A 17,254-nucleotide genomic window follows, 5' to 3' on the forward strand; every position below is an offset into this window, starting at 1 on the left:
TGGGTGACTCCGAAGCCTGAACTCTTCCTAGGACTTTACACCTCAGTCCCATCAGCCAAAGATCCCCCTCTTGTAAACCCAGAGTTGGGGGTCATCATGGAGGGACATCAGGCCAGGGACAATTACAATTATTATTATTATTACAATCACTATTATTTTTAATGCGTAGTGGTATTTAACAGTGTGGCGGGCCCTTTACGCCTGTCACGTCACTTTGTGCCCACAGTGACCCTGCAATTATCATGCCCACTTCACAGAAAGGAGTGAGGCACAGGAAGGCTGCAGATCTTGCCCAGAGTTGCACAGCCAGCGAGTTGCAGAGCTGGGATCTGGAACCCAGATGGTCTGAATCAGGGACCCTGTTGTCATTACGATGCCACACTGCCTCTCAGCCAAAGTGGAAGGGGGTGCTCCATTGAGCCTTGGAGCTTGGAGCCGGGACTACCACCAGCCTGGTTACCCACAGTGGTAGGGCTATGACAAGTAGGGAACAAGGTGCTAAGCCATTCTGTCACTCAAGCCCAGAGACTGAGGGCACAGAGAAGCCCGGGGTCCCGAAGGCTTTATGGAGGGAGGAACAAGCTGGTCTGGGAAGGACCACCAGCCAGTGCTGCTGACCCAGGAGACAGACTGGCTCTAAGCTCCTGGGCCTAACTCCATGCCCCACACTCCTTTTGTGGACTTCTGGGAGTGGAGCCAAGGCTGGTGAGGACACCAACTCTGCTTCTGGCCCTGGGGTGCTGTTTGTGCACCCACGTGCGTGGCAAGGCACCTCCTGCAGCAGGCTCTCCGAATTACCCCTGACCTGCCATGTTGCACATTTACAGCCCCAACACGAAAGCCACCCCTGCTTCCCACAGAAGAAGTATTAAATCTCCCACTGAGCTGTTGGATGGCTCTGGATCTCAAGGACACTTATCCCAGAGACCCATGGGGCACACTGGGATGCAGAGGACCCAGGCTCCAGCCTCACCTTGGACAGCTCGGCACTGCTCCACCCCACCCTGTCCCCAGCTCCAGGTGCCCGGCCCAGGTCCTGCAGAATGGGTGCTGCAGGAGGAATAGCATGTGTGAGCCCTTGGAAGGGCTCAGCTAGGTCTGGGGGAGCTGGGCCAGAAACTCAGGGGAGTGAAGGACAAAGGTGAAGCCAGTGGGCAGAGGCAATGCCATGGCCACCCTGCCCAGAGATGTCCTCCAGCCGAACAGACCCTAGCGAAAATGGTCAGGATGACAACAGGAAGTCTGCACACAGGTGCCTGCTACAGAGCTTCGTGCTGGCTGGGGCGCAGGGGTGGGGAGTCAGACAGGCAAGGTGTCTCCCTCACTCCCACCCACCCTGAGCTCTGGTGCTGGAGTCCACATGAAGGCCTCAGAGGTGGCCAGCGAGATGGCATGGTCATCCAGTGGTCAGGGCAGTGGAAGTGAGACCTGGTATCCCCTGGGCCTGGGATGACATGAGTGTCTATCTGCCTGAGAAGGAGCCCTTCTGGCTCTGTCCCCCTCTGTGCTCGAATTTATGGTCTGTGGGGGAGCAAGGGTAAGGAGAGGAAGGACACCCTCCCCCTGACTCTGCCCCTCCAGGAAAACCACATCTGAGGAAGGAGAGAACTCTAAGGCAGTCACCTCTGTGCCCTCAGAGCCTACCAAAGCCCCTATCTGGGGGGACACAGTGGAAGTGGAGATCCAGGCTGAGGACACAGGGCACAAAGGTGAGGAGAGGGCTGGGGACGCACTTGGGAAGGAGGGGCAGGAGCTGACTGCCTCTTGGCTTAGCTTCAGTAGGAAGCCACCGGAGTGCCTGCCTCCGTGGGCAGTTAAAAAGCACTGTAAAGAAAAAAAAAGATTATGATACTGTGGTGCCTCATCTACCCAGCCTGCTGGATTGTCCTACATAAATGCATTTTCCAGACAATGAAAGCTTATCTTCTTTATGATTGTTGTTATTATTTTCATGGTGGTTATTACTGCATTTCCCACTGACACAGCCACATGACCACTTTGTGGCATGTCCCCACAGACTACTCAAGGAATCGGGCCACCAGGAGGAGCAATGCTGCTCCTACCGTGTAGATGGGGACACTGAGGTACAGGCATCTTAAGTAACTGGCTCAAGCCCAAGCTCTCTGCTGCACAGATAAGCTCAAGGCCACTTATCACATCCTTTCTTATGTGTGTGGTGCAGTAGAGAGGGACAGTAGGCGGAGGACAGCGGACTCAGAGTGGCAAGCTTGCGCTGTAGGGTCTAGCATTCTAGCTGTTTTCCTGGAATAGCGTCTTATCCTGCCGTGTCCTTCTGCATGGCCCACTGTTGCACAGCAGTGTTCCTGTGCCTCTGAGGGTGGGAGATACTCTTCTAGAAGCTGCCTAATAATTCTCACTCCTCTGCCCCCGGCAGCCTGTCCAGCCCCCTTGTTTTGACATATTTGAGCACTGCAGGCACCTTAAGGGATACACATATGTGTGTGTGCACACTGTATTTTCTCCACTGGGAGCCCAAGCAGCCGGGAGCTCAGGCTGGGCTCACAGGAGTGCTGACAGGCCACTGCTGTCAGTGCCAGCACAGGGCACCATCAGCACACACCTGCTGGTGCCCAGATGTCACTGGTCTTGTCCAGTCAGAAGAACTCCAGGCTCCCATCTTGAAGGTGGTCCTTCTCTTGAAGGACACAGGTTTTCCCTCCCTCCTTGAAACCTCACCAGACCTCACAGAGAGCAGAAAGTCAGCCACTAGGGGCAGTGAAAGTTGGGGATAGAGGATGAGGTTAAAAGGGGCCATCAATTAAAGGGAAGAGGCTAGTTCTGGGTCAAGCCAGAGGACTTTCCCCCACCCTGAAAGGATAGGCAGAGCTATTGGGAGGATGTGCAAAAATCTGAAAGAAGAGGGAAAAAAATGACCTGGGAATTCATGTGAATTCAGGCGTGTGGGGTGGGTATCTGTGTGCTGGTTCATGGGTATACGGTACATGTGAGCATTGTGTATGTGCAAAAATGTGCTTGCGGCTGTGCCTATAGGCATGTGTGTGTGTGTGTGTGTGTGTGTGCGCGCGCGCGCGCGCACGCGCGTGCATGCATCTGTGTGGCTGATGAGAAGTTCGGGGTTGTGGTAAATAGCCCAGACTGGGATCCTGCCCTGGGCTCTATGCATCTGGGGTCACTTAAAAAAGGATGTGATGAGTGGCCTTGGGCCTATCTGTGCAGCAGAGAAGAGGGACAGGAGATGAGGACCCCCCTGGGCAGGTAGAGAATATTGGCAGATGCCTCTTGACAGACTGAAGTAGCTGGATCTTTGCTGAAAATTGGTTGCTGAGGTGATGATGTCTGCAGGGGGATGGTAGGGGAGATGGGGACAGGCCAAGAGGTGGGGGAAGGGCAGGAGGTAATTCAGTGTTGTGTTAATGAAGAGCAAAGGGGTGTGTGGTGGGGGTCGCAGCCACAGCAGGCTGGTGACAGAAATGGCTTGTTGACCATACAAGGGATGGGTGGGAGACTGAGGGGCACGGTGCCCAGAGAAGCTGATGAAGCATGTTTGCAGCATGGAGACGGGGACAGGGAGGAATAGCTATTTTTCCCCCCAATTACAGCTCATGTGCTGGCTACCCACACAGAGACTGGGCTGGGGGGGTGGGCAGAAAGGCAGGGCACTCACCCCTTGTTCAGCCTCAGCAAACTCCAGCCAGATTTGGGGACTCAGGATCCATGGGTAGTGGCCATGAGGGACTGCAATTTCCACAGCTGCTGTTGTAGCTTTGGCTGGAAACACTTGAGTTCCCCAACTGAGTCCCTTCAATCTTCCCAGGGCTGGGTGAGTGAGTGGAGTGCCACAGATGGTTCATGAGGGGGAAATTGTGACAGTGATGAAGAGCATTTGCCTAGAACTTTGTAGCTTGACAAACATGTTTCTGTCCCTGAAACAAGATAAGGAGAAGGACAGGGTTTCCCTTTTCTAAAGGTTTACTGTTTTGCAGGGCAGGAGACGGGAGCTCAAAGAGGTTCAGTGACCCACTAAATGTCCTAGAGCAATGCACTGTTTCTAGAACCCAGATTTGCTGACATCAGCTCCCTTGACTTACTCTCCTTTCTTCAAGGTACTGAAAGTCCTCCTGGTGCCCATTTCTCTTCTCTTTCCTGGGAGCATGGATCCCACACAGCCAGCTTTGAGGGGATTTGGCAAGTGTCTTTAGCTTTCTCTGTGCCTAAGATAGCTGTGGGGAAGAGAAAGAAAGTAAGAGAAATCAACAGAGCCCTAAGCTTCAACCTCCACTCTCTCATCCAAATGACCCACCAGCTACAAGTGATCCAGCAGCAGTGGGCTACCGGCCTTGCCCAGGACGCCGGTGGGTGGCTATCCTGGTCCTGAAATGTCATTGTTTCAGGAAGAGAGGCAGAGGCCAAGGGGCTCTCCAAGAGTACCTGCCTACCTGTACACCTCAATCTTTCTCTTTCATTCTTCTCTAGATCTCTCTTTTATTTCCTTTTCTTCTCCATCTCCCTCAACCCTTCTCTCTTCTTCCTCCACCCTTCTCCTCTCCTTGTTCCCCATGTCCTCTTCCTCTTCATATAACAGACTTTCAGAGGGAAAATGTCCCAGGAGTCATTGAATCCAGCCTGACCAGTGGTGGTGCAGTGGATAGAGTGTCCGCCTGGAATGCAGAGGACCCAGGTTTAAAACACTGAGGTCACTGGCTTGAAGCCCAAGGTCACTGGCTTAAGCAAGGGGTCTCTGGTTCAGCTGGAGCCCTTCACCCTGGTCAAGGCATATATGAGAAAGCAATCAATGAACAACTAAAGTGCTGCAACTATAAGTTGATGCTTCTCATCTCTCTCCCTTCCTGTCTGTCCCCCCTCTCTCTAAAAAAAAAAGAAAAAAAAAAAGAGTCACCAAACCCAGCCCCTGCCATCAGCCACTTACTAGCTGTGGGATGTTGATCAAGTTATATAACCTTGCTGAGATCCAAGGTCCACATTTTCAAAAACAGACCTGGTGCTCCCTATTTAAGGGGTTGTGGTGGGAATTTGTTGGAACAGTGGCTTGTAAGCCCCCAACCCCGTGCCTGGCACACAGCAGGTGCTCACTAAGTAGTTCTGCTGTGACTATTGCCAGGCCATAGGCATTCTCCTTGAGCTCATCCCCCAAGTTTCATGCATTTTATGGAAAAATGTCGTATCTTTGGAGGGAGTTTTCTAAGTGGTGTGTCAGTCTCCGCATTTGGCTTTCTCATACCTGGACTAGGCTTATATTGACATTTTGTACTGAAGGTTTCTAGAGCAGCTCTCATTTTCCCATTTGCAACATGTGAGAGATAACTCTGCCCGAGGAGCAGGCGAGAGTTGGCCAAGGGAAGAATCCTTCTTCCTGGAAAGGGATGCTATTACCGTGTGCCTATGAGTGTCTGTGGCCACGGGGGGCTGGGCTCTGTTCTGCGTGTGTCCAGCCTGGGACTGGGAGTTTCTAGATCGCAGGAGAGAACTGCCTCTGTGGGTTCTAGTAGCACTTAGCATAGAGCCTTGTCCTTGTCCCGTGCAAGGCTCAGACTGCCTGTGAGGTATGCCCCTGTGCATTCCACATGTGTGTGTGCACGCAGATCTCTCAGCGTGGCCCTCACCCCCTTCTCTCAGCAACATCTCTCACCTTGGTGGGAGGGATGGGGGTTAGCTAAACCTGATTCTGAGCCTGTGCTCACTTCTTCTCTCTCCAGATGTGGTCCTCAAGGTGATAGACAGCAGGAGAGAAGAGGAGCTATTGTCCTATCGGATCCCTATCAAGTACCTACGGGCCTTCCACCCCTACCACTTTGAGCTGCTAAAGGTGATTTTGGGTCCTGGGCTCTTGCCCACAGGGCCTGGGCCAGGTAAGGGGACAGCCCCCAGCTGCCCCCCCCCACCTCAGAGTAGTCCTGTGCATCCATGCCCATCCTGCAGCCTAGAATCATGTGGGGCTCAGGACACACAACTCCTGGTGGGTAGGAACGGCATCCATAAAAATTTAGAATTACCCAACTTCATCTTCATAAAACAGCCCAATAGGCATAGAATATCTACCCCATTAAATGAATATACCAATTGAAGTTATTGTGAGTTCATATATGATGAAAGAGTGGGAGTATATCTAAAAATATCTAAGCAATACAGTATTTACCAAGTACCTGCTATATTCTAGGTCCTAGGCTAGACAATACACACACCATCTCTAATCCACAAGGTGAACTATACTTTGTGTCCGTGAGGCTGGGACTCGGGAGAGAGGAATCCTCTCATCCTGGGTCACAGAGCAAGGAGGAACAGAGTCGAGGGCGAGCCCAGGTCACGCCGTCTCCCAGACCAGTCCTCTTTTACTGCCTCCATGTGCTACCTCAGGAGGGGGATTCTCCAGGAGAGTCAGGGTATGTGGGAGACAAGGTTTCCCCTGAATGCACTCATCCTGTGGGCCTCGGGCCCCTCATTTTATGGTCTGAACCTCACAGGCCAGCTCCCCTGCCCACCCCCTTCCCACAGTACTGACTTATGGAAAAGAGAATTTACACTCTTATTGCTCTAGTACTTATTAAACACCTACTGTGTGCCAGCCACTCAGTCAAAGATGAGTAGAAGCCTCGTTCCCCTCTTATCACTGTGCCCTCCAGACTCCTGCACTGATTTAGAGTAAAGAGCAATGGGAAGTTGGATTGTCTGGGTTGCTCTCTCAGGCCTTCAGCGTGCTTGCTGTGTGAAGCTGCTGAACCCTTGGGCCCCCACTGCTCACCAACAAAATTAAGACAATATACCCCCTAACCTGGCATTGTGGAGGAGCAAGTGTAATGATGGGCATAAAGCACAGAGCAAGGTACTCAGCACAAAGTAGGTGCTCAGGTCCCCTCCCCTCTCCCTTCCCCAGACACTGGTGCTGACCTCCTTTCCCAGTGACTCCTCAACCATGAGCTCAGGGTTCTGGACCCTCCTTAGGCCCCAAAGAGCATCCCACACTTGGGGCCTTAGGACAAGGCTGGGAAGTGGAGCCCAGAGAGATTGGCAGCTCACCTGGGGAGCTCAGCACTCCAGCTGTGAGTCTGGGAGCACCACCCAGGCCTCCTGGCGCTCTGTCCAGGCCTAGTTATCATGTCTTTACAGAGACAACCAGCAGGCCATGGTCCTTGCAAGGGCGATGAAATATTCAAATAGACAAGGGAAGATTTATTGTATTGATCTCCTCAGAAGGGCTCGCAGGGACCCTTTAATTATCAGCGCGGCGCCCCAGTGGAGCAATGCCAGGACCTGTCTGCAGAGGACTGAATTTATAGCCAAGGTCTGCTCCTTAGTGACTCTCCTCTCTGTGTCCTCTTCCTTGACCCTTTCTGCAGCCCACCGAGACTGGGAAAGCTGATGAAGCCACTGCTAAGACCCAACTGTACGCAACTGTTGTCCGGAAAGGCAGCTTCATCCCTCACTATAGCAGTAAACACCTGGCTCTGGAGGTGCCAAACTGGGACCCTCGGGGTGGGGCAGGGCCAGGTGGAAAGGGACTGAGCTTTGTCAGGCTCCAGGTCCAGCCTGTGGCCACCTCTAGCTGGCCTGACAGTGTGGGGCACCGGTGTCTGGAGAGGACATCAAGAAAGGAAAAACAACTAGGCCTTTCAAAACAGCTGAAATGGTTTGTGAAGATCAGCCCCAGGCTGGCAGGGATGGTAGAGATGGAGATAAATGGTTCCTAATATCTTCCAGCATTTTCCAGGCATACAGCCCTGCCTCCCTCCTCTGCTCCTCACGTACAGTGCAGAGAGGATGGGAGGCTCCACTGTCTGTCTGAATCTCATGCAGGCAGGAAAAGCCCACCCCCAACCTTGGCTCCTATCCCCTGACTGTTTCTCTCTTATTCTATCCTTCCTAGAGTAGTGACCCCTGGACCTAGGGCCTCCAACCCTCAAGCGAAAGTTTCAGGGCCAAACTAAGAGCGTGCTCCAGGCAGTTGTTCAGAGGTCTAACCCAGCTCTACTTCCCTATAGCCTTCAGACTGCCCAGGAGTGACTGATTCAAATCCAGCCCTGGCCTGACTGCAATCAGGGTGAACCTAGGGGGCCTCGAACTTCAGGCATCCTCTGCCCCGACATGGGCGACTTGACCCTCCCCATAGCCCTGTAGCTGGCAAGGCAAGAAGTGCTCTTCAGTCTCATCACAGCCGGGGACCTGGAGTCCTGAGGGCAGTCTGGTATGGGGGCGCAGAGCTTCTGACCCACACACCTGCTTCCCCACAGCCCCGTGGATGCCAGCCTGTGTCAGACCTGAAGCCCCAGCTCCCCCTCTTCTGTCATGCCCTTTCCTGAGGATGCCCCACTAGCTGCATACAGAACACTCTGGCCTGCAGGGGCCTGCTCTGGATCTCCCCACATCAGCCCTGAAGAGTCTGGGACCCCCTGCCCTCCAGCGCCTTGCCCAATCCCCTGCCCTGTGTAGATGTCCCCCCTGTAGGTTCCTGAGGGCAGAGCAGAGAGCACCTGTCTCATTCACACCTGACCATTCAACCCACACCAGTGGTAAATTAGTGTCCCTCCCCACCTTCAGACCTCTTCTTAGCTTCTATACCTGTTACAGTCCCTGTGAGCAGCAGAGTCTGACAGTGGTCCAGTGAAATCCCTCAGGCTGAGACCCCATCTCACCCAACATTTGAAATGCCACCGTCAGAGATTTCATCCTTTGAATTTGGTGAAGGGGTTCAATCCCCAGAGCCACAGTGACAGCTGGAAGGCCCTAAGCACTACTTAAAACCCTTATCAGCTCACTCCTGTGTGGAGTTAGTGGGTGGCCAGCTGAGATGGGTCCTAGCTGAGGGGCTCAGGACAGGGTGCCAGGACGGCAGGGAGGGAGGAAAGAGAGAGGGGTCAAAATAAGTTCCTACCCCTCGGCCCTCTCCTCCTGCTAGATGTCAGAGCTAGAAGGACCAGGGAGAGTATGGTGAACCCCTCATTGTACAAATTGGGATGCTGAGCAGGGACTGGCCAGAGTGGCACAGTGACCTAGACCAAATGAGGGTCTGAGCTGTAGTGGACCTGGAGTGAGTGAGCATCCCACCCAGCCTCCAAGACCAGCTCAGCCCCAGCCCCCAGCCCCCAGCCCCACCCTGAGGCCACTACCAGTCTCTCCCTTTCTCCCCAGGTCTCTGTGCTTTTGTCTCTCTCACCCTCACAAACACAGTCAGCCTCTTCCTCCCTCTCCTCCCCTTTTCTCCTTCCTTAATGGCATTCATTTATCCCACAAGCACACCTGGGACTTCTACTCTGGGCTGGGGGCTTTTGCTAAAAACTGGCCACACAACAGTCAATGAGACAGATGGGGTCCCTGGGTACCAGTCAGATGGACAGAAAATAAGCAAGGAAGAAATCAAAATAGACACGAGCTATGATGAGTGCTACCCAGAGGCCGAAAGTGTCATAGAGGCGTGATGATGGCTACGCCCTAACGGAAGAAAAGGGAGCTAGCCACTGAATCCGCGGGGTGGGGTGAGTGTGAGAGTCTAGGCAGATGGATCAGCACGTGCAAAGGCCCTACAGCAGAAACAGTGGGGCATGTGGAAGAGTGACACAAAAGAGGCTGGTGCAAAGAGAGGAGGCCTGGGGGCTAGCAGGAGGTGCAGGCCAAGGGGCAGACAAGGCCAGTGCAGGCAGGTAAGAATTATGGCATTCATGCGGACTTTTCCTGTGGGGAACTTTCCTGGACTCCTGCTCCCTGTGACAGCTCCTAACAGACTGAACTGTGGTTGGGTTGCATTTTTCAGGGATTTGGCATGGTGATGGGGCCAACTTGGACTTGGGGAACATGTTAAGGACACTACTCATTCATGGATTCTTTCTGTATTGGCCAAGAGTTTGCTTAAAGGCTGTTAATCACTGTAAAAAAAATAGAGGACTGGATGAAGAAGATGGGGCCATGGTATACATGAATAATATACCATGGTATATTATTCAGCTAGGAGAAAGGGTGACATCGGATCACTTATAGCAGAATGGTGGAGTCTTGGTAGCATTGTGCGGGTGAAATGGGTGAATCAGAAAAAAACAGGAACTGCAGGATTCCATACATTGGTGGGACATAAAAGCGAGACTAAGAGGCATGAACAGGAGTGTGCTGGCTATGGGGGGTGGGGGGAGGGAAGGAGGGAGAGGGGGAGGGGGAGGGGTACAGAGAGAACTGGATGGAGGGTGGCGGAGGACGATTTCTCTTCGGGTGATGGGTATGCAACAGAACTAAATAACAAGATAACCTGGAAATGTTTTCTTTGAATGTATGTACCCTGATTTATTGATGTCACTCCATTAAAATAAAAATTTATTTATAAAAAAAAAAAAAGAAAAAAAAAGAATTATGGCATTCACTCTAAGGGCCGTGGGGGAGGGGCAGTCATGGCAGGGTCTCAGTCAGGAGAGGGACCTCCTAATCCAATTTATTTTTAAGAGGGCAATTTTTTGCCACTATGTATCAAATTGCCTGGGAAAGGGGATGGGAGGAAGAGAAGTAGAGGCCGGTAAGGGGGTCAGAGAAGTAAAAGGAGCCATAAGACTCTCAGTTGGGGGAGTTGGGCGAGGGCTGAGGGGAGAACGGGAGTCCATGGGTAGACAGAATGAAGGCCCAGAGCCAGGTCAGGAGCTGCTTGAGGTGTCAGTGGAGGCATGTGGGACAGAATCCATGTCTTGCCCCCAACCCTGCCAGCTCTCTGAGTAGCACAGGGCCTGAAGGATGGCAGCCTTGAGCAGAGAAAAAAAGATCCCAGTGAAGCAGGAGCAGGTGGGAGCAGGCGTAGAGGGGTGGAGGCAGAAATGAGCCCACTGCCAGAATGAGAGATGGCAGGCAGGTTGGCTAACCATGTCCCTGGGAGTACCCAAGGCGACCAGGCACTCACCTGCCTCCTCTCTTCCCCTCCCCAGGTCTTTCTTCGGGGAATTAACGAGCATCTCATCAACAACCCCCACCCCATGGTGGTCATTGTCCGGGTGGTTCCCAGCTACAAGGAATTTAAGTGAGTAAGGCCCAGGTGGTAAGAGCAAGGAGGGACGTAGGAGGTGGGCAGGTAGAAACCTGCCCTTCCCACGAGGCTCTTCAAGCCTCCCCACTGGGACTGAGGTCCCAGAAGCTGCCCAGAACCCCTGGGAAGGGGCAGCTCAGACCAATGGTGGGATTCAAATAATTTAACAACCAGTTCTCTGCCCTAATGACCATTTTAAGTATATATAAAAAAAGATATACCAAAAGGTAGTTTATTATTTCATGCATTTAATACTTAAATAAGAACAACAAAATAGGTACACTGCCACGGCCAGCTCGGCAACGGGTGTGCACAAAAGGAAGGCACTGCAGGACTTAAGAAAAACACATAAGACACAATGTACAGAAAAGATGGGTACAGGGAACTCCCAGCCTGTAGGACTGAGAGCCCAGATCTCTGCAGCCTCACCGTATTTATTGGTCTCTTTGCTCATCAAGCAGAGCCTGGGTTCAGGTGCAGAGAAGGGTAATTAACTAATACCTTTCAGGTATGTGGGGAAAAGGCCATGGGATCAGCTGTTTCCTTTAAACAATCTTATCAGTGCTTGCAGAGGCAGCGTTCTGCAGGACTTGGCCTTCCAAAGTCCGCACCAAAGACTTGTCTCAGGACCACAGTTTTCCTACAGTACACAAAACTACATTATGAGAAAAAGTTTTAAAATATTAATGAAAAAAATATTAAATAATACCTGACAAAAAACAATAAAACTATTCTTTAAGATATTTCCATATTGCTTCTTGATTGGCGTCCTCACTTGCAATTTTTTTCACCTCTGGATGACCTCTGGATGGAATGAATGTTACTACGGGCACTTAGAATACGCTGTTGCACAGATGAACGTTAAAAAAAAGTAAGGAATGTAAATTTGTAATTTCCACCTTGGGCAGCTGCCCAGGCGCCCACCTTACAAAGAACCCTGATTACAAGTGCCCTTTTAACAACCAGTTTACCGAACTCAACAAAAAATTAGGAATCGGTTGAATCTCACCACTGGCTCAGACCCCTTCTAAGAGCAGGCTGGGAGGAGCCAGAATACAGAGGAAAAAAAAGGGGGTCTCAGTCCTTTCAAAATCTATCTCCCCATCTTATGCCCACAACACCCACAGTTCCCCCTCCCACTCAAGCTCAGGGCCAAGGTGGTTCACTAGCTGGTTGTCCTCAAAGGAGGGAGCCTAAGAGTCATCTCAGAACTTCATGACTGTTAGCCCTGCCTAGGGGTCCCTGCCCTTGCATTCCCAGAGGTCTCCCTGGTCCCAACCCTGGCCCATCCCCTCACTCCCCAGACATTTTTGGGGGGTTGGGGCATTCATAGTCCTCAGGAGGGGGTTCAGGCTAGTTTACCGGAGACCACACAGTGTGGGGAGTCCCCAGGGAACATGTGAACCTCTGTGACAGCACCATCTCCTAGAACTGTCTGTCTCTGTCACTCACACTGACTCTGACGGTCCAGGAAGGAGGACTCTGACTCATCTGCACTGCCTGTGGCATCCTGATGACCTGTGAGCCCTTCTTGCTGGCGAGAGGGATGAAGATGATGAACATGCCCACTCTCAATCCTCCTTGGAGCTTAGGGAGTGGGCACTGTGCACCCACCCCTGCAGCCTCCATGCCCCCCTCAAACCTAAACCAGGATCCCCAACAGAAAGGTGCGTCATTCTGGCAAGGTCTTCCAAAGGTGAGGCAGGATGCAAGGCCCATTTTATTTATTTATTTTTGTTTGTTTGTTTTTGTATTTTTTCGAAGCCAGAAACGGGGAGGCAGTCAGACAGACTTCCGCATGCGCCCGACTGGGATCCACCCGGCATGCCCACCAGGGGGCGATGCTCTGCCCATCCGGGGCGTCGCTCTGTTGCGACCAGAGCCATTCTAGCGCCTGAGGCAGAGGCCACAGAGCCATCCTCAGCGCCCGGGCCAACTCTGCTCCAATGGAGCCTTGGCTGCAGGAGGGGAAGAGAGAGACAGAGAGGAAGGAGAGGGGGAGGGGTGGAGAAGCAGATGGGCGCTTCTCCTGTGTGCCCTGGCTGGGAATCAAACCCGGGACTCCTGCACACCAGGCCGACGCTCTACCACTGAGCCAACCGGGGCAATTCCTGGCCAGGGCACACAGGAGAAGCGCCCATCTGCTTCTCCACCCCTCCCCCTCTCCTTCCTCTCTGTCTCTCTCTTCCCCTCCCGCAGCCAAGGCTCCATTGGAGCAGAGTTGGCCCGGGTGCTGAGGATGGCTCTGTGGCCTCTGCCTCAGGCGCTAGAATGGCTCTGGATGCAACAGAGCGACGCCCCGGATGGGCAGAGCATCGCCCCCTGGTGGGCAGAGCATCGCCCCTGGTGGGCATGCCGGGTGGATCCCGGTCGGGCGCATGAGGGAGTCTGTCTGACTGCCTCCCCATTTCCAACTTCAGAAAAATACAAAAATAAATAAATAAATAAATAAAAGATTAGCAGCAGGCCCTGACTGGTTGGCTCAGTGGTAGAGCATCAGCCTGGTGTGTGGATGTCTCAGGTTCAATTCCCAGTCAGGACTCACAGGAGAATCGCCATCTGTTTCCCCACCCCTCCCCCTCTCACTTATCTATCTATCTATCTATCTATCTATCTATCTATCTATCTATCATCTATCATCTTCCCCTCCTGCAGCCATGGTTCAATTAGAGCGAATTGGCCCCAGGCACCAAGGGGATGGCTTAAGGGCCTAGCTCAGTTGCTGAGCAACAAAGCAATGCCCCAGATGGGCAGAGCATCACCCCCTAGTGGGCTTGCCAGGTAGATCCTGGTCGGGGAGCATGCAGGAGTCTATCTCTGCCTCCCCATCTCTCATTGAATAAAAAAAGAGAAAGAAAGAAAAAAGATGGGCAGAGGAGGCATTCAGACACGGCCTAGACCACAGTGAGTCACAGGGAAGGAAACCTGGGAGCTGCAGCTCATCCCCTGGGCACAGCAAGCTTTCCCAAGGTGCCCGCCAGCAATCAGAAGGTCCAGGGACAATTACCTGTCCCGGGTAGGCTACTGCACTCGCCTCTCTCCCATCAATTCAGAGTCCATTTGGGGGCCTTTGGCTGCCAGCCTCAGGCACAGAGCCAAGAGTGCTGGACACCTGAGCCCTGTACCCTGACCCCTGTTCTTGCCTCCCCAGGGTCAGTCAGCTGAACCAGGACCCAGCCTCCCTAGGGCTGCCCATCACCCTACTTTCCTTCCCTATCCCATCTGTGATGAACTTTGACGTTCCTCAGGTCAGCCAGAACGGGTGCCCTCAGGTATGGCTCCTTCCCTCCTTCACTTCTCCACTGGTCAGTCCTCCAATAACTCATATGCTCCATCAGTCAGTCAGTCAGCTGTTCACTTGACTGCTGAGTTTTTAAAAGGGAGGGTTGGTGCAGGGCACTTGGAAACTGGAGCACGGGTGTGGATGTGGGAATACATGTCAGGGTTGCCCAGGAGGTTGGTGTGTCTGAGTGTGTGGGGGAGGGAATGCATAGCGTGGCTGGGTCCAGGTGAACAGCCAGTTTCATCTTATGCTATGGTTGGCACTTCAGTGGGAGCTTGCCCCACATGATTGTCCCAGGATTTCTAGGGGTCTCAAAGAAGACAGGGTGCTCGGGAAGTCCTTCCTGTTGTCTGCCCACCAATGTTCATGCCTGGCACAGTAAATATAGAACAAGGCACCCTTCAGAGCCCCACCTTCACTTAAAGACAAAGACATTTGAAGAAGGCTCAGACACGGACAAGAGTGATGGTGGTAGGGAAGGGTGGAACAAAGAGGAACCCTGGGGACAGAGGCTTTAAATCCAACCCAGTCCTTGGCCTGATTTCCCCAGAGTCATCTCACACATGGCCCTGCATTTGCCCAGAAAATTATAACCCAATCAGCAGAGTGTCTCAAGGGGCAGAAGGCACAGGCTGCTTTAATGAGTGAGCCCCTCCCCACCCGAGCCCTTCTCTGGCTGTCTTTGCTGTCTAGTCTGGGAAGGGGAGGTATCCCTCACTACAGAGACTTGCCTCACTGCCTCTTGCAAGTGTGGGACTCCAGGCCAGAGGTCCAGCAATAGCAGAACACCTGTTGAAGGTCACCCGATGGCAGTTGGGCCGGTTTAAGAGCTCACCAGCAGCCGGCACAAAGATGCCAAGGTGCCAGCAGCGAAAGGTACAAGGTGGGGAAAGGGGGCGGTGAGCTTCTGCGGTTACAGCGGGAAGAGGAGAACAGTAGGCAGACCCTCACCTGGAAGGAACACCAGTCAGTAGCCCTGGGCTCAGAGCTCACACAGACCCCTGCCCTGTCCCCTTGCTGAGCTTCAGTCCCTTCTTCTCTATAATTGGTGGTGGTGGTGGTGGGGGCGACTAGGTAATTCTAAGACCTGCCTCTCTGACATCTTAGGGAGGTATGATTCCCTACCAGCTGCCCTTCATGCCAAAGCACTATGGGCAGCTGGACCCCAGCTCTGTGACTTACTGTGTAACCTCTGGCAAGCGGCTCAAGTTCTCCAGACCTACTGATTCTTTCCTTTGTGGACTGTTAGGGGAACTTAACAGTCTCCTGTGCTAACCTGTGCAAAGCACCCAAGCCCAGAATGAAAGCTAAATGGGTCCCTCCCCTGATGCCAAATGCCCCTTTGAGGCCAGCCCGGCCATCGCCCTTGTCATATTTGGCTATAAGTAACAGGAACCCCAACTCACATGAGCTTAAATTCTAAAGAGACTGTTACACACCACAAGGGTCCCCCATATAGGATGCTACCAGAATTAGCTGATGGGCTGGCTCAGGGACTCCGGATCTTTCCAATACCCCTGAATTCCCATCTTCAGCTGGCAAACAACTCACAGGGGCAAAATGTCCTCAGTGTCCCATCTAGACATGACCCAGAGGAAGAGGGTCTGATGCCAACGCACAGAGGAAGAGGGTCTTTATAAAGAACTTGAGCCTGATCTGTGGTGGCGCAGTGGATAAAGCGTTGACCTGGAAATGCTGAGGTCGCGGTTCGAAACCCTGGGCTTGCCTGGTCAAGGCACATATGGGAGTTGATGCTTCCAGCTCCTCCCCCACTTCTCTCTCTGTGTCTCTCCTCTCTCTCTTTCTCTCTGTCTCTCCCTCTCCTCTCTAAAAAAAGAAAAATGAATAAAAAAAATTTTTTTAATTAAAAAAAAAAAAAGAACTTGAAACTCCACCAGCAGCCCCAGACAGACGGCCCCTCTCATCTCATTGGCTGGAATTAGGTCACATGCATTTTCTCTCAGCCAATCACTGAGGAAGGGGTATGGCATCACATTGTGGGTTGCTAATGTAGGCAGGTATGGAGAAGGGGGCCACCTGGCCCAAAATTTGGTTATGTTGGCTAGGAGGAAGGCGGGGGACAGCTGAGAATTAGGTGGCCTCAGTGTCTACTCACCCCTCTCAGAGCCTGGTAATGATGGTGAAATCTGAGCTCCGATGAGTCTTCCGTACTCAGCACAAGTAGGACTTTCAAATTTCTCCTACCTTGCTCCCAGCACCTTTGAGAGGGGACATTGCCCAACATGGGATGCAGGCTCTGGCTGTACCTTCCCCATAAGCCATGCGGCACCAGGGAGGTATCTCGCACGGGGAAGCTCCCAGCCAACATTTGCTGAGTTCAGTGGAATTGAACTTTCACCCTCACAGCAAAATACCTATTGTCTTCTTCAACCCTCACCACAGCCTGTAGAGGCATGGAGCATAAGACATTAGACAGTGACACATCTAAGTTCCAGAGAGGGGAAGGGACTTGCCAAAGGTTACACTGTAAAGCTGAGACAGACCCCGGCTCTAAGCCAGAGCATCCTGGCCCCTTCGAGGCCCTATCCAGTGTCAGCTGTCAGCAGCCGTTCTTCCCAGGATGGCCGCCCCATGCCAGAGCAGGCAGCAGCGGGTGTGGGTGTAGGTGTGAAGGGTCCCGGGAAATAGAAGGAGGGACCATGGCCTCTGTGTCCAGGGAAGACAGGTCGGGCTCAGTGGCTGGGGTCAACAGCTTTTCTGAAGATCACAGATGAAAATTAATCACATTCCTTAATGCCATAGCCCATGGCTGTTCCTGTTAGCGTCTATGGAAACTCGCTTCCCCTTCACTATCCCCCCATGCACATACCACCAACACATTCACCAGGGTCTTGGCATCAGACTCTGAAGGTAGTCTAATGTGGAATCCTTTCTGGCTTCCTTGTATCCCTCCTCCACCCTCTGCCCACTATGCACACAAAGAAGGCTGACCCTCCCTCCTCAATTCCAGATCTGAAGGAATC

The 17,254-nt window shown here is 52.7% G+C and overlaps 1 protein-coding gene across 1 annotated transcript in view; it reads left to right on the forward strand.

Annotated features, from left to right (window-relative positions):
• Nucleotides 1-17,254, forward strand: part of CCDC33 (coiled-coil domain containing 33) — a 130,199-nt gene that overhangs the window by 48,355 nt on the left and 64,590 nt on the right. The window contains 5 exon segments of the mRNA XM_066276728.1: nt 1,582-1,709; nt 5,697-5,806; nt 7,335-7,448; nt 10,890-10,981; nt 14,139-14,259. Of these exon segments, the coding sequence (XP_066132825.1) occupies nt 1,582-1,709; nt 5,697-5,806; nt 7,335-7,448; nt 10,890-10,981; nt 14,139-14,259 (565 nt within the window).

Source organism: Saccopteryx bilineata, chromosome 4 (genome assembly GCF_036850765.1).
Source record: "Saccopteryx bilineata isolate mSacBil1 chromosome 4, mSacBil1_pri_phased_curated, whole genome shotgun sequence".
NCBI classification, from domain to species: Eukaryota; Metazoa; Chordata; class Mammalia; order Chiroptera; family Emballonuridae; genus Saccopteryx; species Saccopteryx bilineata.